This window comes from Chelmon rostratus, chromosome 21 (assembly GCF_017976325.1).
Source record: "Chelmon rostratus isolate fCheRos1 chromosome 21, fCheRos1.pri, whole genome shotgun sequence".
NCBI lineage: Eukaryota > Metazoa > Chordata > Actinopteri > Chaetodontiformes > Chaetodontidae > Chelmon > Chelmon rostratus.
Genome location: NC_055678.1, coordinates 7502673 through 7526375, shown reverse-complemented (window position 1 = coordinate 7526375; position 23703 = coordinate 7502673). Strand labels below are relative to the sequence as shown.

Sequence of the window (23703 nt, the reverse complement as noted above, 5' to 3'; positions counted from 1 at the left end):
TTCCAGTGTTACTGGGCGCCTCCTAATTAATTAGGAACATGGAGTAGCGACGCCGCCTTATTAATTACTGCTCTAAGCTTGAAAATAATTGGAGCTTCTGAGAAGGTAATTCAAAAGATTGAAGCTCCTTCCAAAAAATTCCCTTTTGAAGGGAGTAGTTAAAAGGCGCTGGCTCTGGACAGAGACGAGCCCATTTCCATGGCTTGTCTTTGAAACTAATGAATCACAGTATATCATGGCCTCGCAGCCGCAAGGGTAACAAGGAAGGTACAAAGGCGAGAGCTAACCTCAGCGCATCCTTCTCTTGGAAATAAGGTTTGGTGGTTCTGAGTTTTAGAACGTGGTGTGTGTGTGCGTGTGTGTGTTTGAATTTTGCTGATGAAAGAAAGTTTTCTGTTTGTCTGCAGAAGAAAGGGAATAAACGAGCGTTGCTGCAAGTACGCCAGCCCGTCAAGCCGTTTTGGTCCGTAACCTTAAGCAAACTTCACAACGAGGGTGTGGTGTGACGAAGGACTGTCGCTGGTCGATGTGTGTCATTTGGGGAGTCGAACTGTTCCCTTGTTTACTGTGTGTGGACTGCGCCATCTTCACATTTAATTTGACTGTAATGTCCAGAACATACCTGCCAATGTCTCATTCGCCCACTGTCCATGTGTCTCCATTTTCATGCTTGGCTAATAGGTCAGATAACAATGTGATACCTCAGCGACAGGGGGTATAGATGTGACCAGCTGGCTTCAGATGAGATTATCAAGGGCTCTAATTAGATGCAATCTCCACAGTGATTACAGGGAGCACATACAGTATCTCAAGCTCAAATGCCTCCATGGATGGAGAATTCAAATCACCAGTTTTATCTGCATATCCTCCCCTTTCTCAGAAACGTCTTCCCGTCCTCTTCTTTATCCACATACTCTCACTCCAGCTCTACAAGGATGCTGGGCTGGCACGTAACTATGGGAACAAAGCATCTAATGGGATCTTAACGAGGAAGAATTTCAATTATGTGCTAATATCACATTCCTGATGCATAAAAAGTGTTGAAAGTTTAAGATTAAGATCTGTACAGTTTTGTACTTCTTATTGTCATGCTGGTATAAAACAGTGGTCCTGGTATAAAAAAGAAATATTAATTAGCGAACAGCCTGCTCACTAAATGTGATTCCATTGGTCAAGCATCATGTCAATCAATACAAAAATTGACCTTTAAGAAAGAAGGGTAAAGTCAAGAAAAAATCTCATCTTGTTTTATTTCTGAGTTAATGACTTGATACACTCCTTGTCTTCCTCCTGGCTTGAAGTCAAGAGGACGGATCTTAATGCACATGGGTGTCATCGGGTTTGACGCTCCTTAAACAATCTGTGTGTGGCTCAGCAGCCGAGGGCAATTAACTCGACAAAGGAGGTCACGGAGATGTCTTTTTTTCCAGAAAGGGTTGGTTATTTGTGCGGTGTCTTCAGCCCTCTGCTTGTTCAGCTCCCCAGGAGAGGCTGTTTCCTGTCCATGTTTTCACTGAGACACGAGGACGTCTTCTTTGTGAGGAGCAGCAGGTCGCTGGCCAGCAGCAGTCCAGCCTGAGATACGGAGTCAAATAACATCCCTAAAATCCAATACGCAAACTGGGACAAATTGTGTCTGGATCCTGTCCAGGCTGAATTTTATTGTTCTTCCAAACACCAGAGAGATACAAGTTTACAGCCAGGCCTTTCACTCAGGAAACATATCCTCTGCCTGCCCCCTGTCCGGGGAAAAGGCCAGATTAAAGTGTGTGTTTGCACATCTGTGTGTGCTCCTTGCAGCATAAAAGACGCCAAAAGATGGATAGCCGTCCCTCCAGACCCCTTATGCTTAAGGCCAAACAACGCAATGAGCAGGGAGAAACCCCCAAGTGCAGGCAACCAAGAACATCCTCCACCCAGCTGATGAGCCCCGGGCCTCCTTTCAGTGATCCTGCAGTCCATTAGAAAGGGAGAGAGGGATGAAGTGCATGCTGCCTGATCAGCCTGGGACTCTTCTTGACACGCCTGGAGGCCTCACATTCAAAGCCGCAGAGCAGCAAGAGTTGCCAGAACAGCTTGGCCAGAGTAGGTTCCATACCAAAGCTCAACAACTGTCCCCACTGATCACGACGTGCGCAAGTTTCAGGGTTTCTCTGGCAACCAACTGAATAACTGATTGCCTCTGCTGAAAAGCAACAAGTACACTTACATGACATGGTAAATGGACGGATGCGTACAGGCCTTTTCTACCTGAGGGGGACAAAAGGCTTCCTCATTCACCCACACACTCACCGGCTCGCGCAATGGGAGCAAATGGCTTCAGAGTCTTACCTTGAAATGCGATAAAGGAACAAAGGTTCACAAAGCAAAGGCCATGAGAAGCTTCAGCCATCTGCTGACTGCATTGATCCGAGAAGAAGAGATGCCGGCAGGGGTCAGACCCAGTGCAGCTTACGACGGCGGTTGGGTTTATCTCATGAATATTCCCTTCGCGGTAAATGTGACAACATGTCACTGCGTCATTTACAAGCCAGGGCGTTTTTGTTAACGGCTCTCACTGCACTGAGGTCACTTTGAGGTTTGATAATCACCTGCTGGATGCTCATTTTGCTTATAGCAAATGACGCGATGCTGAATTAAAGTTACATTTCCGAGCGGCGGGACGTCATCCGGAGGATGCTTTTGGAGCCACCCGCGGTTCAAGGGTCAGAGAAAGTGCAGCATTTTAAAGAACCGGCTTCATTTTGATCTGTAATCCTTGACAGCGCCTCCTGACACACGGTTGTAATATTTATGCGTTTGGCATTGAACACTGGAATCAAACTATTCATTAAAGCGGTGTTGAAATATCACTATCAAATATCAAATCAAAATATCAAATAGCACTTCGGGGCTTTATTCGCTGTTGGTTATTCTGTATAAACGCGCCTCCAACTAGCCAGAGAGAGCTGGAGCAGCTAATGATGGAAAATACATTACAAAAACACTGGTGGCTACAACTGACACTGTCGAGAACACATGCTCCTTTCTCCTACGTAACTTGTTGATTATGTCCCACAATGGCTCTGATTGATGACGATGATGATGATAATGAATATGTCCTTTGTGTTCATGAGTCTATCTGTAGATGCCTTTCTTTATACACACCAATGTGTAATCTTTTTATGTTGATAATAAACTGGCAGGCTAGATATAATCAGTATTCTCAATTGCATTTTTTTTTTAATTGAAAAAAATCAGAGTGATACACAGAATCTGTGGCATTGGTATGAATAAATCTTATCAGTTCCAATCCTTATACGTGGGAGCGTGAAATGGCAGCATTTCCACAAAGCGAGGGCCTTGATCTTTCAGGCAGCCATCTTTTGAACCATGATACGGAGCGCCAGTCTGCACGGTTGACATGTTGCTCCGGGCGGCGTGCGCCCTTTCCATCCAGACAACAGGCTGCTTTCAAAGCGCGTCCGCCGATGTTGCAGGAATATCCAACGCCTGTGTCTCCTTCTTTCCTTCCCCTTTAATGCCGAGCAGCGGACACACAAGACGCCGCTCTGCGTGCTGCCTCACAAACACACCAGCTTTGTGCTACGGAGAATAGTTTTCATCGTGTTGCGAGTTTTCCAAATGTCATCGGCCACACTGACACTGCACAGCTCACCATCAGAGCAAGTAAAGTAATCAATTACAAGTGGACATCCGGAATAACAAACGTCTTCTCAGAAGTTGATTGCAAATGGTGATACCAATGTTATTTCTTAATCTGGACAGAGGATGCCACAGTGGATGATAAATTGACACTTACTATACACAAATATCATGAGGAGACAAATAATACAGTCAGAAGTCAGTAGTTCAGGACGTCCCTTGTGAGTATTTGTCTGTTAACTTCACTAATTTGCCACAAATGGACTGATGGTATGTGACAGCTCAGCGTGCGTCAGATGCATCTGAGAGACGAGAATATCTGAAATCTGTGTGAGAATATGAATAAACCTGTGTGATATTTGCCGCTTGGATCTCTTAAGTTTCACACACTGAAATGGGTATAAAAAGTCACAGATTGTGCGGTGCAGTTCATAAAAGAAGATTTTCACTCCCTTAAGGGCTGTTTGAAGACGAATTTCGGTCTACTGAGCCAAGCCTGCTACAACAGGGATGGAGCTGAAGGTGAAACACAAGATCATCAAATGTCAAAGCTTCAAAACGTAGATCACGTCAGTCACAGAGGTTCTGTTTCTTTTCTTTTTGGTTTCTTTTCTTTTTGGTCTGTAGTCTGTAGTTCAGCCATTTAATCCATTACTTAAACTACAACCAAAACTATTAGAACGTATGTTAATGTTAACGAAAGCGATAAATAATTCATGTCTCGGCGCCGTGATTCGGATTTCCTCCAAAATCAAATGGCTTCCTGCTTGGCTCATGCTACGCCCTTCCACCGAGTTTCATGAAAATCGGGCCAGTAGTTTTTCCGTAATCCTGCTGACAAGCGAACAGGCCGAGCTGAAACCCCCCTTGGCAGAGGTAATAAGGATGAATTCTTCCTCTCTATAAAGCTGAAACAAAAAAATTCATCATTTCGAGTGGTTTGAGATAAGAGCTTCATGTAGCCCAGCCGTTCTGTGCGACCTCCACCGCTCTCTACTACACTCCTGGGCTGAGCATGTTCACCTCTCAGGACGACCGACACCATCGCGTTCGCTCGTGTTTTGTTGCCAGCGGTGTTTATTAACAAAGACCTGAGAAAACAGCAATAAATCCGGGGGCTTAATTCAAATCATTTCATTCTGGGCCGCATTAATTCCTCCTGCGCCGATGCCGGCTGTGTTTGAACAACTGGATTTCATCAGCAGGCCGGTCTGCCAGCAACCTCAGACGAGGGCCCTCGCTTCGTGTCAGCACAGCAGGTTCAGCCCCGGCTATGGCAGCCAAACTCACTCGACAGCACACATCCTCTTCAAATCCGCATCTCGTCGAACACGCATGGCATGACGGAGCTTCCATTTACTATTTTTTTTTAAAGTCGTGTTTTGACTGAGGAAGTGTGTGAGAATCCACAGATGATGAAAATTCAACCCCTGCCAGTAATTAAACCCTGTTCTCCAGACTTGCTGCAAGTGCTGAGAGTAAATTCTGACAGATTGGTATTTGGAGCGCTTGGAGGTTTGTTTAAGTAAAGTCTTTCCATCACGCTCGAGCTTATTAGAAAGATCTAGATTGCACCTTTCTGCAGTCTCTGTTTGTTCCTCTTGGCCCGGGGGTTTTGAGCTCGACTGTGGATTTTACATCTAATGCTATAGGACAACGATGACAGCCATGCTGGATGAGGATCGTGCATGGGAATGTTGTTTTTCCACCGCAGCTCATCGCAGGGGAAAAGTTTAGTTCCCGTTTTGAAACGAGATGTTATTACTGTACCAGAGCGTAATTCCCTGCTATAAATGGAGCCGGTGAAAAATTTGACAATCTGCAAGTCAGCTTTGCAAAATCCCCACCTGTGCAGAGCAGGAATGTTATTCAACAGAAGGACCGAGCGTGATTTCCCATCAAAATATTTTCAAAGTGGGTAAGCCAGAAAATTGCGGTCGCCGGTGTTGAAAGCTTTGTCCCGCAGTCTGCAGGTGGAATTTACATATATTAAGACTGGAAAACAAGAGAGAGTCACAGTCGAGTCTGACATAAAAACCTACTCTCTCCCTCGCTGCGCTTCCCCTCTGACAACAGACAACTCGGCTTGTTCCTGGTTGATCGTGTGTAGCGGCGGCGCTGGATGGAAAACATATTGCTCCATCAATCACGCCCCATTCTTCTCTGAGGCCGAGGCCACGTTCAGTCAGCTCCCGTGTAAAAATGCAAAGGTGACAAACATGCCTCTGAATGGATCCAGAGTTTCATCAAATTGTACCTATTCTGATACCCTGATCTCTTTCAAACGATGCTCCCCCTCCCTGCCAGACCGCTGTCTGACGCTGTGTTGACAGTACCCTAATACACAGAGTGAGGAGTGTGTGCCGTGTTCAAACAAAGCCCCCCCCCACCCATCTCCCCTGTGCTATGCCAAAGGATCAAATGAAAAGATACAAGAACAAGGAGGAAGACGTCAGTTTGCATCAACGTCTGGCTGGTGTGTTCAGGAATTTCCGCCTTTTCAAGTCTTTGTTTCGGCGAGGACACACCGCCGTGCCCGCGCTTGCAGTGCGAAAGAGAAAAGTGTCCTCCTTCCCTCTTCCCTGGCTGCTATGTGCGACACACAGCTTGGCTACAGGCCCGGCTGCAGCCCCCGGGCAGCGCATATGTCACCCTTTTGTACTCCAGAAAGCACTCAGTTCCGAGCTCAGGCCAAGTATGAATGGAGGGAACACTTACTCGTTTTTCTCCAGAGCCAAGAGCAGCTGTTCACCTTCCGCTTCAATCAGGAGCTTCAGCGATGCAGGGTGACTCTGATGAGACAACAGACAGGAGAGGGGATGAGAAAGATTGGTTCTGGAGTCAGGCAGACAGCGATTTTGATTGAGGAAAGATGGCCGCGGTCGCTGCTCATGTGTTACAGTTGGTTTAAATGTACGGAGATGCATGGAGTCAGAGCTCTGCGTGGCAATAAAATTAACAAAGCCCTCAGTTACAAGCCTGATGAAACTGTGAGCGAGCCACCCAGCGCTGTGAGAAAACATGTTTTCAATAGACGAGAGCAGTCGGCAATCCTCGCGAAGCGACTTTGTATCTCAGAACAAGGGCTGCGAGGATTAGCTTTATGTTTCTATTCCGTTTGACATTAATCCTGCAGAAAGCCGCGAGTCTTCGCGCCCCTGAGTTACAACACTGAGAGGCACCGCGTGTCTCTGTTACAGTCAGATGAAGTGGCGGCGAGTCATGCATCACTCCTGTCGGGCCCGCCGGCGCAACGAACGCGGCCGCGAGTGCGCACGCACGTCGACGCATGACCTCTGTCCTCTCACACAGAAACACACACACACACACACACACACACACACACAGGAAAAAAGGGAAAAAATCCTCCACATTCTGCATAGCGCTGAGCAACCGCACACACATTTCACACACGCGGTTCAATCTGGGTCAACTGTGGAAAGGAGCGCTGCTCTGGGTTAAGTCATCCATCACCCCCTGTGGAGAGGAATGTTTAGTGGATCATAAGAGGATATGGAAGCAGAACACTTAAGGTTTTAGGCAGTATCACTGCACGAGCCATGTGGGACTAAACTTCCAGCTATTTTCTGTTCAGACGGCTTTCTATACGCATGCTTTGACCTCCCTCACACTGCATAATGTTTATGACCACCGCCTTTTGCAACTTCAGGGAAACTAAAGACAACACGCTGCATGTTTGGGCTCATTATTAAGGGAGTAATATATTCAAATTAGCACTGTTTTTCACCTTTATTGTGCATATTCTATGATCTGAGGTTTTGTTTTGTTTTTCGGGTAATAACATCCCAGAGAAACCTTGTGGCACCTTGTCTGTTTGGTTTAGCCAGAACAAATTAATTCACAAATGAATTGACTCAATAACACAACCTGCGAGCACAAGCTGTGTTTTTAAGTCTGCCTGGCAGCCCTGCATTTTGTTTTTCTGTCTGGGATTATAACGCCAAGCAGAGCCAAGGATCCCAGATTTCAAACATTTCATGAATGCTCCAGCGGGATTTGCAGTGTTTTCTTCCTTTCGAAGACGCAGATATTGTACAGCTGTCTTCGCATGAGATGCACTGCGCTGAGCAACAAAGAGGCGATGGCTGCTATCTCTGCCTGACCGGATGTGGTCCTTCAGTCTTTCACTTGGCCCACTCTTGGTCCTGACATGTGAGCAGGATTCATTTCATTAAGACTGAGATGCACCACGCATTTTAATTGTCACTTAGATTTGCATTAAATTTAAACAACAATTAACAAACTAATATTATTCATTAAATCCATGAGCAGTGTTCATTTAAGTCTATATTGAATGGGGAATATGAGAACAGCCTTTCAAGGCTGGCATTAGGCAGGCCTGAAAAATGAGGAAGTCGTCTAATTATAAGCTTACTTTGCATATATCCCGAATCTGTTGCTTTGAAACCTTTGATTGCTTCGATTAAGTAAAGTTCTGCTCTAAATTCATGACGCAGTGTTAAGCTTGAGTCCAATCTTACATTTAATTTCACCAAGATTCAACCTGTTTTTGAATGTTTGTGCAACTGCTTTAAGAGCAAACCTTGACTTTAAAAGATTTAAAATGTCCTTTATTGGAAAGATCAAACCCCTAGAGGCCGCATGCTCACAGGTTTGCTATTTTAAACCCACGTTGAGACAAACTTTATCCCTGCATGAAAAACCTTCCTGGATCACATTTTATTGTCTCACCAGTACCTGAAGAAAGAGTTTTCCCATTAGTGGAGGCCAAAAACCAAGCTAACCCTGCAAATGAAAATAGTTTATCCATTTGGGAACATGAATGTGTTCAAGAAACACATTACAAACTGTATTATGAAATACAGAGTTATGTGTGGAAAGCTTTGGTCAGATGGTGGTGCAAGATGAAAGCTCTGGGCCAAAATAAGCCCTAAATTCCTTTGCTCCACAGAGAATTACATGGCAAGTCTATTTTTCATCAATCTGTACAGAGCAACTCGGACTAGTCAGGAAGTAAGACATCGGAGCGGTGTTGAGAATCCTGTGAATTTTCAAAATAAAACACCCTGTGCTGACTCCGGATCATACAGCCGCAATAAACACACTTAAAACAGACAAGAAAGGAAACCATTTAGCTATGAAGTCTAGTTACCGATGGTAGAAGCATAAATATCAAGGAAAAATGACCAAATCAGCAAAATCTGAGCAAGTTAACAAAATCAGGCAGGCAAAACGCTCTGCTTCAGAAACTCGGCCGGTGGGGTTTGCAGCCGCGTGTACGACGCATAGGCGACGTCAGCTAAATCACCCATATGGATTTTGATATTTATTGTGTGCAAGTGGAAACTGTGACGCCATGGTGACGCTAAGAAAATACGTAGGAGTCGTCTGCAGGGGTCCATGACTCTCAGTGTTGGACAGATAAATGGACGTCTAAGAGACGAGCAGAGCACACATGTGTAAAAGCCGCTGTTTAATTTCATCAGCTGCCGTTCTTCACCTGGGGTTTGAGCTGGCTGACTGGTCTCCAGTCTCGTCCGACAAGCTGAAGAGGTACCGTGGTCCCGTAGTGTTTCTGCTTCGCTGTTGGTCTGCGTTGAACAGTCGTGCTCAGAAGATTTCCTGTAAGGAAAATGTGAATACCATGTGAGAAAAGAGAGAAAGCTTCAAAGCGGTCCCACTTTATTAAGCTCTCTGTGCATCTGTAAAACCAGACCACGTCCATTTTTTTTTTTTTTGAGGACACAAACAATGGGAACATTTTTAGAGCAGATTTTCGACAAACAATCCTGAAAACGAATCCCTCCCTGCTATTAAAGGTCCGAGCCTGGTGTTCATTAACATCAGGACACAACCTGACAGCACAGCTGCCTCGTAATATAAAGTGTCCATTTAACGAAATCATAGTATTTGTATTTGATGGCTTTTCTGTGTCACAGCACACAAATAATGCTCTTTGAATGGGTTTTGTTTTTCATAACTAACAATTATCTACGCTGACAAAACGCCATCCTCGCCCTTCCTGAACACGTGTTCACCTCCTTTTTATAGACTGTCAGTAGAGCGGAGCCCGTCTCCTCTGCCATTAAGACATGAAGACAAGGGCAGTAATCAGCACTCTCAGGCATCAAGCAATGAGAGCCGTTAGCCTGTGGTGAAACCGTAACCGCCCCCTCTGCCACTCAAGCTGCATAAATCTCCACAGTTCTTCAGGAACGGAGAGTTTGGAGCAAAGAGGAGCTGCTGCTGCTGCTGCTGCTGTGATAACTCCAAACACAGGGCTAGTGTCCAGGATGCAGTGCACGGATTAGACGTAGCTGTGGGGCATTGTTCCCAGCATGCTTTTATCTCCTCTCTCTCTCTGTTCTGACAGGGTGTTAACTGAGCCCCCAGAACGGCTGCGACTCTCGGAGCTCGGCTGCGTTGCCAGTCATTTAAGAATATATCCGTCCCCAAATCCAACGCTGACGTCCCCGAGCGCGCCGGCAGGGAGCTAAAGTGGCAGGAAAGCTGTCACTTTACCGAGCAAACCTACCACTTTAAAGTGAGACAGAGGCGGCTCTGAATAGCACATCATGAGCAAACAGAGAGTCAGAATGCAACAGCGAGCCACTGGAGGACATTGCTAACAGGGTTTGTGCAGTAATCAGCTCCCCGCAGCGGGGAAGCTGTTTCGGAGCTTGGGTCTCTTACTAAAACAGCGGGGGTTGTTAGAACCGTTTGTTTCAGAGCAAACATCCTAAATCAAATGTTTGCTTGCTTTTTGTTTTCTCCCACTGACGCTTCATTGAGCGTTTCCAAACAGCAGGCAAACAGATTTAGTCTGCGGATGATGTCAGTGGACTTGTGAGAAGTAACGCGTGTGGTCCGGGAGTAATTTATGTATGTTTTGAAACTTTGTTACATTTTAATTCTGAATCGCATTTCAAACACGTATAAACACAAAACACACTCGAGGGGGAACACTCATCGCAGACTATTATTGTTGCCAGAAGACTCGAGGCTCTTCCTTCGAGGTTCACATCCCTTCTGCATCTCCACGCATGACTCACCCAGCTAAATTGCTGAGTCTGCTTATTATCCAGCATTAATAACGCAGGTCAGGCGGAGTGCTCCCCAGCTGAGCTTTGTTCTGGTTCTCCTCTGAGGAAACCACCACTCTGGAGTTCATCACAGAGCCGCTCCAGCTGATAGCGGAGAGCCAGAGGTGACCAGCTCAGCAGTCCTCATCCAGCTCCAGCCCGGTGATGAGAAGCAGGCTCCGGCAAGGACGGGGCGGCATCACACACACAACAGCGGGGAGAAGCATCCGAGCCTCATTAGTCGCGGAAAACCGCACCGTCTGGGGGAGGTGGGCACGCTGAGTCAGGGAACGCATGACAACCTCAGTGAAAAGTACGAATGGATAAACATGAGGGGGGAAAAAAACAGAGTTTTGACAGAGAAAGGTCAAGTCCACAGTGTGGTTAGCCCATTTATGAGGCTAACACAAACACACGCACACATGCACACACTCACACACACACACAGATGGAATGGGCATTGCCTTTTCAGTGGCATGCTCCACATCAACTTTCAGGACGAGGTTCACAACCATCCAGCCAGCGTTTGGTTCCCTGACTTCAAAGTCTGCAAGTGAATAACCATTTTGTTAATGTGCTGTGCTATGAGGTTTAATTCCCGCTTATAAATGGCATTATATTAGTGGAAATAGTCTGCAGGGTCATTTTGTTTCCACATGCTTGGGAGAGAGGTTTGGTAAAGCTGGAGCGTGGCGGGGCTGCGGCATGCCGGGTCTGTAAGTGGCTTTTGTTAGCCCGAATGTTATAAGAGCCACCAGAAGCATTAAGGGAGCGGTAAAAGTGGCACCAGAACCCAAAGCCTTATTTATACGTTCAATAAAGGAGAGTGTAAACAGAGGTCTTAATAAAGCGGAGTTCTGGCCATGATCAGCTCCCTTTACGCTCCGGCGTACACAAGGAGAGTTTGTGCCATTTATATTGCCTCAATAAAGCCAATGCAAGGTTGGGGGATCGTGTGTCCGTGCATGTGCATGTGTGACCGTGTGTGTTTGTTCGCGTGTGGGTGACTGAAATGTGATACAGACCAGTGACTGAATACAGTAATAAACTTGGCTTTCCCAAGCAGTGTAAGAAGAAATAACTCTATTGTGTGCTCTGTATGCACAGCCATTGTTTGGCTGTTTTACACGCTGTAATACATGATCGGCTGGTTGCAGCTTAACAGCGCACACTTAAGGGTTAACTGGGCTGAATTTGACTGACGTGTTTTGAGACGTCCAGGTCTGAGGTTCCAACCTGAAGACTGCGTCGTCGCCAGATGATAAACAAGACGGGAGAGAAGAAGAAAAAACATCTGTGCAACACTGTTTTTCTCGAGTCTTTGCTTTTTTACTTGGGCGCTTTTGGAGCGTCTTCAGGACTAAAAACTACCGATAGCTGAACTCCTCACAGCTCATACTTGTGATGAGCGGGTGGCCGTCGCGTGGCTGTAAAGGATCTCAAGACAAAAGGTTATGAACCTGCGGCTTTTTGGTTTGTGACCCCTTAAAACAAAGCCCACTTGTCGCCTGTCACTGCTGGCTGCATATGTCGGTTGGTTATGAGCGGATCGAACGCTTTTTTCAAGAAGTTTTAGAGGCATGAAGAGAAAAAATGATCAAGTCAGTCACAATCTATTCTGTCTTTAACATCTCCCAACGATTTTAGGCATCTCGGGAGATAAAACAGTTGTTTCAACAGGGTTTCCATGACTGTATTTCATTCATTTCCATCCATTCCATTTTGGCCTGTTTTAACTGTGGCAACCAGGAAAACTACATCAACACTTCCTGGGGCAGTTTACACGTCCTGATGGTATTTCACAGTGAATCATTCCCTGGTTTTATCAGTGCTCCCGACGTTGCGCAATCTCCACAGCTGCTGGTCCCAGAGAGCAGATGACCTTCTTCGGCTCTTTGCAGATCTCAAGACCGCCCTTGCGCAGCGGCCTTCTCTCCACCTCACTCAGCTCCACCAAAACAAACCAACAACTGTTGGGCTTTATTGAACCCCAGAGCCTGCTCCCTCGCAACTCTCTCACAGGAAACATGAAATAATGTATTCATAACAAGCTTTGCTTTTACCAACACAAATGGCACGCTGTTCTTTTTCTTTTCTTTTCAGCCCCACCCAACATGTGCACAGGTCCCCCCCTGAGATGGGATACAGGCTCCTCATACGTACGTGCACACATCAATAAGGACCCCTCCTAATCACAGTCACTCTGGCCTGATGGCTGGCGCAGGAAAAGTGCACAAGGACACACTCCAAAGTCACTCTGACAGCAATTCTCTCGCCATCTTAAAAATATGTCAGATTGAAAATGAAAAACAACGCCTTTGGCAGCTTGAATGAGACTCTTTGATATGCAAAATCCCTTGAATGGTACAAAAACAAGTGCGGAGGGGACACACTTGAGACGTTTCCAGCATTGTTTGACACGGGTGGACACTGTTTGGTTACACAAACCTCCAGACGGAAACGGGCTTGAAATAAGAGCATGTGGAATAAATCAGGGCAGAGCGATGAGTTTAATTTGGCCTGTTTCAAGCACAACTGTGACACACAAAAGACAAAAAAAACTGAACATACGGCTCCCTGGTTCCATATGGAAGTGTGTTCTTGATAAAGCCAATCTCACAGAATGATCACTTTGTCTGCATCCAGAGCATGTGTCCACAGCCTCTTCCATCCGGATTTAGTGGACGTCTTTAATCAGAGCACTGGCTGGATTGGGGACATGATCCAGCAAAAGTTTTTTGAGCCAAAAGTTGGTTCTGACATCAGCCCGTGGGGGGAAACTTGGTTAATGTTTATGGCTATTGTTCATTTAATAATGGGTGATCGACAGGCAAATCACGAATTCAATTTATCCCCAATCAGAGTGGGCAAATTATGCTAATTCAAACAGAAGAGTGATTGGGAACAGAATGATGAATGATACTTTGGGAGGAAGACCCATCAAGAACACTCTTTCATAAATGACCTTGGGGACAAAAGCAATGAACTCTGCTGCCTTCCCTTATCTCTTTCTCTCCTTCATTATCTTCTCTGGGCCTGTGACTAATCATTATGTTCATTATTGACTGTTCTATCGATCATTTTGATTAATTTCAAGAATCTTTTACTCTATGAAATGTCAAAAAGCAGGGAAAATTGCCCTTCTCAGGTTCCAAGGCGTCTTCAAATCGCTTGTTTTGTTCAACCATCCAAAAACCGAATATGTTGCATTTCAATTTATCTGCGCAGTCAAGTAATTTATTAGTGGATTCATCGTGGATTAATCATCAACATCATCCACATTTTTAGTCATTTGTTAAGAGAAAATGCCAACGATCCTCTGCTCAAATATGAGCTTTTGCTGCCTTTTTAAAATAGAACTGTAAAATGAATTTGTTTAGGACTGCTGATGGCATGAAACAAGCAATCTCAGGATGCCACCTTAGGCTCTAGGAACTTGTGATGGGTTTGTATCGCTATTTTCTGACATTTTATAGACTTGAAAATACACAGATTAATCACTTGTGTTGCCTGCAGCCCTAAATGATACAGAAACAGAGCAGAGCAGCGTATTGAGGCTCTGTTGGCCAGCGAATGGACTAATCTTCACCTGGCTCCATGTAATTTGCTCTTCGAGCCGCACCGCAGGGTTCAGTGGGATTGCAGAGCAAAGGTGAAAAGTGCCTGGTGATCTTGGCTTAACTCCACAGTAAACATCTGACCCATTTGGGGGACGTTATGTCAACACCCTGGGGGTCGCACGAGGAAACACAGAAACTTGTAGGTGACATCATGCAATGGAAATCCGAACAAACTGGACAGAGGCTCTCCTTAAATCAGCGCTAATAAGGTAGCAGCGTGTCAAAAGTCACAGTGGTGCGGGTTGTTAATGGCCGGATTTATGAGCGGATGATTTTTTTTAGAGCATTTTTAGGGTCATAATCAAGCTGTTTAACACTGGACTCCCTCTTCTGGTCAATAGCTCTTTTGTCTTCCTGTCTCTGTCTTTCTACCCCCGCCATCCACACCAAACTCATTTACTGTCACACAAGCCCCATGTCAGCACGTAATTACTGTATGCGAAATAGATGGTCCTGCAGCAAAAATTCCCGTCGGCTCAGCAGGAGGTTAATGTTGTCCGAGAAGCGGTGCCGGTACGCCCCCGGTGGGTGACACCGTTATGCACGCCCCCCCGCTGCAGCAAGGGTGCCTGGCGTGGAGCCCATGTGCCTTAGCAACAAAGGTCAGAGTCAGACAGCTTCTGGAGCAGAGCTGTGTGAAGGCTTGTTAATATGAATCCTATAATCATTTACAGCATCCTGGACCTCCTCTCTGTCATGGGAAGCCCACGTCTCAGTCATATTTAAAGCGCAAAAAAGACTCAAAAAGGCGAAGGATTATAACAAAGGAGATATCAGTGCATGATTAAACTGAAAAGGCTTGATTCATGAACAAAGCTCATGCGGTTTTTGTCAATGAGAGCTTTCGAGCTCCGTACAAATGCGAGGAGTTGCTGATTTTTCTTTATTGTAAGCTGAACAGTTTTTAGACTGCTGGTCTGACAAAAGCAGGCGATTTTAAGATATCAGCTTGAGTTCTCGATATTATAAATCAAGAACTGCTATTTTCACCAGGTACTTAAAAACCTGAAGACAACCAACACAAACTTTGAACAATCTTAAATTGGTCAGGGTCCGACTTCAAACTTTGGTCTATATGAAGCCATTTGATGTCCTGTTTGTTCAGCTTCACTGAAAAATACATCACAGGTCTGCCTTTGGAATAGAGCTCAGGCGGATGGAGACAAAGCAACTGGCAGCAGCGGAACCTTTTTAGGGGCAAATTTATTAGAAATTCACCCAGGTAGGAGGCGACCTGTCTTGTTCCTGTTAACATATCTGCCAATTAGGAAACATATCACAACGTTTTATTCTCCTTGCAGAAGGAGGAGAAATCCGGCCGGACGCTGTGTGCCAGGCTGGAAGATAGATTATCTGGAGCTACGACATAAAAGTCTGTGTTTCGAATCTCAGTGGAAAACAATGACTGCAAGTTCATGTGGAAACCTGTCAAACTGGGGGAATAATTGCCTCTGCACCTGCAGTGCAGTGCAGTATATTGATCTGGAATTCCGACTGATTCCTGCTCTTGATTCCGAGCTGCTGGTCTGATTTTCAAGTTGCAAACAAAATCAATAAATTAACACTTAAAGCTTGGTCTGCTGCCCCCAAGTGGCCAAGAAATCAGTTATTGCTGTGATTCTTCGTTCTCATCTTAAAGGACCAGTGTGTTAGATTTAGCAGGATCTACTGGCAGAAATATCATATTTATAGTAAAGAAAATAAGAATCTGTGTTTTCCTCACCTTAAAATTATCTCTTTATATCTACAAAGGCAGCTGGCCCTCTTTCACAGAGTTTCTACAGTAGCCCAGAACGCAAGTGTTTGGCAAGTTTCCAAATCACCGTAGTTCTCCACCCATGGAAAAGGTGGGGTGAGGCGGGGGGTATTCAGTTAGTTGCAATCTGCAGCCTCACCACTAGGTGCCACTAAATGAGGGAGAAAGACACACAACTCAAAATCAATGCTAACGTTGATCTGTGTCTGCTAGAACATACGCAACTCTGTGCTAACATGTTAGCTGTAACAAGAGCACAGCTGGAACCACATCCATAGGTAGAACCAATTACCTTGAGCAATGGCTCAGTTCCATTAAGAGCCACTCCAGCGAACCAGCATGTAGAATTACTTATTTGCACTTAAAAGCACCGCAAAACAAAAGAAAAGACCAGAAGGGGATTATAAACTGTTTTTGTGAAACACTGACGGGGCGGAACCTGAACTAACCCAGATCCATTTGACAACGGCAACAGATATCTGAGCCAACTGGTCCCTCGGACCAGACGAGAGCGAAGACGCTCGGGGGGGAGCTCAACTCTGACCCGTCTGGGTGTGAAAGTCCAGTGAGAAAGTCCAGAGCCGGCGTCAGGTTTCAGCTCATGTGTTAAACTTTTGTTGGGAGGGAGGGAAGGGAAGGGAAGGCGGGGGGGTCAAATGAGTCCAAAGCAGCTTCGAAGAAATTAATGCAACACATGTAGGGTCAGGCCACATGAGCACAGTCCAGCTATTTTCCCCTTCCTACATAAATATCCCCACAGCGGAACAGCAACTGGTTGATCAATCTGTCTTGATGCACAAGCACAGATCGGCCAACTCTTCTTACCAGCCTCCTGGGTCTTCACTATCCTGAACGACTCATCTGGAAGATCCGAATCCATTCATACTGAAAAGACACTAAATGGCTCTGACTTGAGATTGGTCACATCACGGTGATAATGCCTCTCTGGGGGAGGACACTGTTTGCTGAAGGAATGTTTTACTACAGTCCAAAAATACATTCTCAGCTCAACTTTCATTTGTCTGAGCGTGCGGCACGCAAGCTGCATGCGGCGCTCGAGGCGGAGGGAGTCATGTTGGCTGAAGCGGTGCAGCTGGCTAGTAAATACTGCCTGACACCGAGTGTGTCAACCATCGGAGGGAATCATCCGCGAATGATCCCCGGCTGGGACAGAAACATGCACGAGACAGACAGGGAGGGAGAGGAAAGCCGATGAGGAAGCTCAAGGAGCATGGCAACATGACGGTGCATGGAGCTTCACTGCTCCATCTTTTCTTTGCAGCGCTGAATTCCTGACTGCAAAGGCAAAAGTGCACTGTCTGGAGGCAGAGACTCATAAAACGGAGCACTTATGATCCCCACTCATTACGCTTTAACATGAAGTAAGCTGCAGCTAATTATTTTCATTAATCGAACAGTTGTTTGGTCTATAAATGGTTCAAAAAAAGGGGAAACATTCCACTTACAAATTCTGACAGCCTAAGGTAACGTCTTCAAATCACCAAGAGTCCAAAACATGTTCAGCTTCAGACATTTGCATATTCAGACAGAGAAAAACAGCGATTTGTGAGACTGGACACAGTGGAAATTTAGAGTTTTCACCTGCTTAAAGGACCAGCGTGTAGGATTTAAGGGCAGAAATGGAATCAAATATTCATAACTATGTTTTCAATAGTGTAAAATCCTCCGATACTCTTTGTTACCTTAGAATGAGCTCTACCACCAACCTGGCATCCTGCCAAAGCAGATCATACGCCAACCATCTCTCATCGCCTAGGTCTGAAAACAAATACGCAACTTTCAAAATAAAGCTTGTTGAGAAAAGTTCAGCTGACGCTCAGAGTTTGGTTAAGTTTAGGCACCAAAAATACTTAACCCCTAGATGGACTTTGTTCCCCTTTATACTATACTTGTCCTTCACTACCGTCATTATCGCCCCCTGCTGGTATTTACTTACATGCGTGCCCTCTTCCTCACAGGCGAGGCAGAACATCACAATGACACACTATCCTGGATCGTCAGGTCTGGTTTATGGTTTGGCTTGAGACTTGGCCGCTTCCACAGAGTTCACCATGTTGCACCATTATCCTACAGTAGCCCAGAACGGACAAACCAAACTCGCGAGCGCCTGTCATGTTCTCACGTTACCTGAGGGTCCCTGTAGATTTTCCTGCATGCTCAGAACGGGAGGGCTATTCGGTTGGTTGCGATCTGCCACCTTTAGGTGTCACTAAATCCTCCACACTGGTCCTTTAATGATGACTAATAGATTATCAAAATTGTTGCTGATTTAGTTTTTGAAAATCAGCTGATGGATTCATCATGAAGTCAGGCATCACCCTGATTTTCACACCGTTTGATTGCATTTGATTTGAACCCCGTCTCCTGTTGGTGTTATTTACCTCACTCAGCCCAAATTACCCCCCAAGCAGGTAAACATCCTGCCAAAGACAAGCTCATCTTTCAGACTTTACCAACCAATACGCACGAATGAACCGGCCGTGATGGTTTTTGACGAGCGTGAACCCACAGGAGCGAAGGCATCAAGGCCAACTTCTGATGAAGATGAACCGTTGATGAATAAATGAACAACTTCCTCACGCTTTGAGTCCCACTTCCACACATTTGCCCTTGCTGGTAATTAATTCCCAGGATGAGCGTCGTGACTGGCAGTGTGTTTAGATGTGAGAGCGTTCTGGAGGCACCTCCGCCCACCACTGCTGCACATACTGTGTGTAGCGTCCTTGTTGAATCTCACCATAGGGCATGCACACTGGTGACTGAGATGTCATGAGCCGCAGCCCACGGGGTTGCAAAGGCAGCGTGAGACAAACACACTCTGACACCACATTTGAACACTTCCCTGCAGCTCCCGAGCAGCTATTTTTCATCTCTTGCAGGGACGGCGTAAACATAATAAACACGGTGCAATTCACGGGCTTCTAAAATGCTACTTGACTTCCTAAGTTCAAACTGACAATGTGGATTTTATTTAATGTTTGCCACTAAAATAAGCCTGGAATTCATCCATAATTGAAAAATTGAAGTATGTTTGAAGTGCCTTGAAAAACTGGAGTGTGCTTAAAGCGCCAGTGAAATGCCTCCAGTGCTGCCACTGATTACCAAAGAGTTTCAGCATCATCAATTATACAAGGTCTCCTCTCCTCTGAGGTGCACACTGGATGGACTGCGAGCTGAAATTTTCTGTTCTGCTGTTCGCACACAGTCCTATTGGAGGGGATGACAGAAAGTCATGCATTTGGAAAAGCCGTGTTTACTCTGGAGATGTTTCATTCTGCTCGAACATGTGTTATAGATCTGTAAGTCTGGTGTACTAACAAAGGTCATCATCAAACATGATGTACCCTATAACGTCCAAAGGGGAAATATGAGTGAAGAGAGAGTAAAAGACAGATCAGAGGAATTACAGACAGAGGGGTTCATTTCAAGATAAAAGACCAAAAAAAATCTTTTTCTTCATGTTTCCTGCTGAAAAGACTTTTAAATGTGTCATTTCTTTCACATCTGAACATCCACCCAGGAGTAAATCAATTAAGAAAAATCAATTTAGCACTTTTGCGCACGGATCTTCTCTGCACATGCCAGGAAACAATCTTCATCTTCGCCTCCTCTTCGCCTCTTACCTTCTGCAGACGTGGAGCGCGCGCTGCCACACACCGACACGGACACGGATAAGGCCTGAAGAGCTGTCAAGATGACAAAGTTCAGGGTCCGGCTCCCAGGAGTCATGATGATGCCCGGCTGACGCGTGGACGGGACCGGCCGACTGTTCTCACTGCGGCGCGACCATCGTACAGTCACAGCCCACCGACAGCTGATGCGCGAGAGCCCCCGACCCCCTCCCTCCAAACAAAAGTGACTTCCTGAAATATGATCAAGTTATGTGAGCGCAGCTTTAGGAAATCCCGACGACAGCTGATTCAGCTCCGTGCGCTCGCCCCATTCAGAGGCGTCCGAGGCAAAAGCCGCATCGAATAAAAGAAGTGAGAAGAGAGACGGCAGGAAGCTGAGGACGGAAACACTGACAGACACACAAGCCGCTGTTGTCTCTGACGCCCGCTGGAATGACATCAATTCCTGGGCAATTACTGGGGAGAAGTGTTGTCTTATGAGTGGGCACCATGTGCTTCAATGAAACGCTCCGCCAGGTCCTAAAGCCACCGCTGGCGCCCGTAGCCAATAAACGAGCGACATTAAGCTGCCAGAAACGAATGAAGCACAACTTCCGGTTTCTGCTTTCAAAATAAAGCTCCACATGGCCTGCATAATGCACTTTTGAAAATGTTTGCGCAATAAGTTTAAAATGAATAATGTATTTAACGTGCATAGGCTAAAATAAGTTATTAGTATTGTATATTTTCTCTCATTTGACTTATCAGAGGCTATTTTCCTATGATTGAGCACAACGGTTCATGCTTGATTTTAGAAATAGTGGTTCAAAATCATGACTTAAAGTCTAGGCCTGCTTTTTCCACAGCTTTTACAGCCAACAGGAGCTATCATTTAGGTCCTTCAATCAGAAATGTCAGAGATACGCTAGTTCAAGCTTCTCAAATGTTCAGGTTTGCTGCTTTTCTTTGTTTCGCGTTGTTGCAAATTGCATATCTGAACATGATATATTTTTGGACTGATTCTGAGTCTTGCGAGTGGTTTCTCCAAAAAGCCAAGTAAGCGACTGCAGGATCATTTGGCTCAGTCACAGATAGGGTTTTGCACGAATGTCTACGATCTTACAGAAGCTTGATTTAACCTATGTGGTTTTGAACAAACGACGCATTGTGAATTTAGTATTTTATTTTGAAGGCGAGACTTGTTATCTTTTGTTCTCCCTTCCTCAGCTTGACCCAAGGGGCTTGATAGGCGCACGCACTGTGGCAGCCCACAGTGTACATTTGAATTATATACACTCACTCACAGATGTCATTATAGGTTCATGTTGTCAGAGGCAGTTGAAGGCAGCATTTTGTGCCAAATAAAAAAAAAATCACACTTGCAAATCCAGCTGAATATCTTGGCTCCAAGCAGTAAGCGCTTGGATCCTCAAAAATTGGACAGTCTGTTCTGTGTTTGCAGAACAAACACCAGCATCAGGCATATTCATGAGAATCCCACCAGGCTACTCAAGACTCGGCTCGTCAGGGCACTGAAACATCACTGCACATGCACCCACATATGGCTCGACTCTGTAAGGCTCCTCAGTGTGTGCACTCTGCACTGCACCACATGGCCATCCACTTCAGAGGAGAGCGCAGGCAGATGTCCACATGCAGGTCGGTTTCCTGAAAGCTCTTTCTGCCACAACGGGAGAAAATTAAAGCACGGCCTTTCAGGTATAGTACGCTCCCAGCATGAAGGCTTCAGGTAAAATCACAGCAGCGCATCCAATTTCCGCCTCGCCCCATTTGAAATATAGGAACTATAGGGTGCAGTCAAGTGTCATGATGCTCGCGCTCCTCCATTTTTCAAAACTCCTCCTTCAGGATCAAATATGAATGGAAATAAAAGAACACTGCGGAGCACTTCTCTGCATGCTGATTTCACTGGAACTCAACACTCGGCTATGGGATGCTACAAAGAGCTGATCTTTTCCTCTTTTTAAGAAGCAGGGGAAGCTTGGAGGAAGATGATAAGGTGCAGAGGGGAGCGGGCAGTAAAATAGGACTTTCTGTTCGAGTGCTGGGACAGATAGTGCTCAATAATAAATCCCCAGCTTCATGGAAGTTACTCCATCTAACCTCTGCTGCTCTGATGCAGTGTGGGGGGAAAAAACAAGGCTACACAAGTGACTGGAGACGAATTTTATTGTCACATTTGGAAGAAAATTAAGCAAGATATGTGAACACAACTCATATATAAAATAAATATAAAATAGATAAAGAAATCAACATTGCATAGAGAAACCTGATGCTGACACACAGTAAGCAGCAGCTATGGTTCACAGTTACTCATTTTAGAAATTAGGAAATGATTATGGTCCATGAACTCGTGCTGTTATTGATAATCTCCCACCATCCAAATACACACGTGCACTGATATGAAATAAGCTTTACGGGAACAGCCTGCAGTGATCAGGCGTCTTCTCCGAGACGCCGGTGCAAATTTAGATGGATGGAAACAGCTGGACTGTGAAATTTAACGGCTAATGAGTGAAACAACGATTAAGACGGATGAAAAGAGCATCCTCTCTGTTCCGAAAGTAAATAAACACACACACGTCTCGCTTTTGATTCATGCCCGGCTCCGTCGGGTTGCGCAGCAGCGCCCTGAGCCTGTTCACTTTGGATCAAGACGCACGAGTCTAAATCTGCAGCGGCAGGCCCCAGTCCGCCATGAGACCGGGACAAAAGCTCCATTCAAATCAGCCCTGTCCATTAACAGGGCATTTCCAGTGAGGAGAGGTCACATTCCTCCATCTCACCAGCTAATGGCTGGCACTGAATGATGCAGGGCCCACTTCAGGCTTCAGCCCGCTCATTGGTTGTATAATGAGGATGGCGGCTGAAGACCGTCCCGGGTGATTCTGTGAAGCATAATGACTGATTCTGTCTTGTATCGCCGCTTCACATCACATGAGATCATGTGAAAGTGGCTGCGTGACGTTACTCTGCATCCCATTACATGAAGTGTTCTGGAGAGGAAGGCGGTTTGCAATCAAGTGAAAACAAGATAACGCTGACGCACAGCATACATTATTGGTTCAGATGTTACATCAAAGGGTGTCAGTCGGTGTGTTTACAAGGCTCAGTGTGATATTTGATGACAGTCAGTACACCCACTCTGGCCATCTTGGTTTGTGACTGCGTAGACCTGCAGCTGAATCCCACAGATAAGCATCTGTTTTTCTCCAACGACAAATCTATGGCTCTTTCAAAGCTCCAGAAGGTCATTCAACGTTGTCCTGCAGGCATTTCTGGAATCTTTAAGGACTCTTCTGCCGCAAGTGCATCAAATATATTCAGTCCACTGCATGGAAAAAAGCATTCTAAGCAAACGTGCACATATCTGCCTGCTGCACTACACATTAACAAGACTGCAGAAGTTTTATTATCATGTATGTCTTTGTTAAAGTCATGTGGTGTCATACAAAAGGAGCAAGGACTCATGTTGGATTAGGAATTACGGTGGAGTGGGAAACAGATTAAATGTCTTTTTTTGTTATGCAATAGAATATTCTCTTTTTTTTTATCCAGGCGGGCAGAAGAGTCTTTGAAGGTTCCAGAAAAACCTTCAAAACAGCGGTGAGTGATGTTAAATGACCTTCAGGGTTTCTGAAAGCTCGCCACAGATTTGTCTTTCAGAAAAACAGATGTTAAACTCGGTAACTCAAATGTAACGCTAATAAACGGGAGAAGAAATCAGGGGATGTATCGCAACCTACGCTGATACTGTACAACCCCTGATTCCAAAAAAAGGTGGGATGCTGTGTAAAACGTTAATAAAACAGAATGTGATCATGTGCTGATCCTTTTTCGACAAGAAAACAGCACAAAGACATCATATTAATGTCTGACCTCATCAACTTCATTGATTTTTGCAAATATCTGCTTATTTTGAATTTGATGCAGCAACAAACAAGTTGGGACAGGAGCAACAAAAG

The 23703-nt window shown here is 45.4% G+C and overlaps 1 protein-coding gene across 1 annotated transcript in view; it reads right to left on the bottom strand.

Annotated features, from left to right (window-relative positions):
* The window catches only part of LOC121624709 (disintegrin and metalloproteinase domain-containing protein 12), a 74232-nt gene extending 54397 nt beyond the window's left edge, over positions 1 to 19835 (bottom strand). The window contains exons 1-3 of the mRNA XM_041962548.1: positions 19712 to 19835; positions 9128 to 9249; positions 6364 to 6437 (exon numbers count right to left, since the gene is read on the bottom strand). Of these exons, the coding sequence (XP_041818482.1) occupies positions 6364 to 6437; positions 9128 to 9249; positions 19712 to 19835 (320 nt within the window). The remainder of the gene's footprint in view (positions 1 to 6363; positions 6438 to 9127; positions 9250 to 19711) is intronic.
* Positions 19836 to 23703: the final 3868 nt, after the last annotated feature.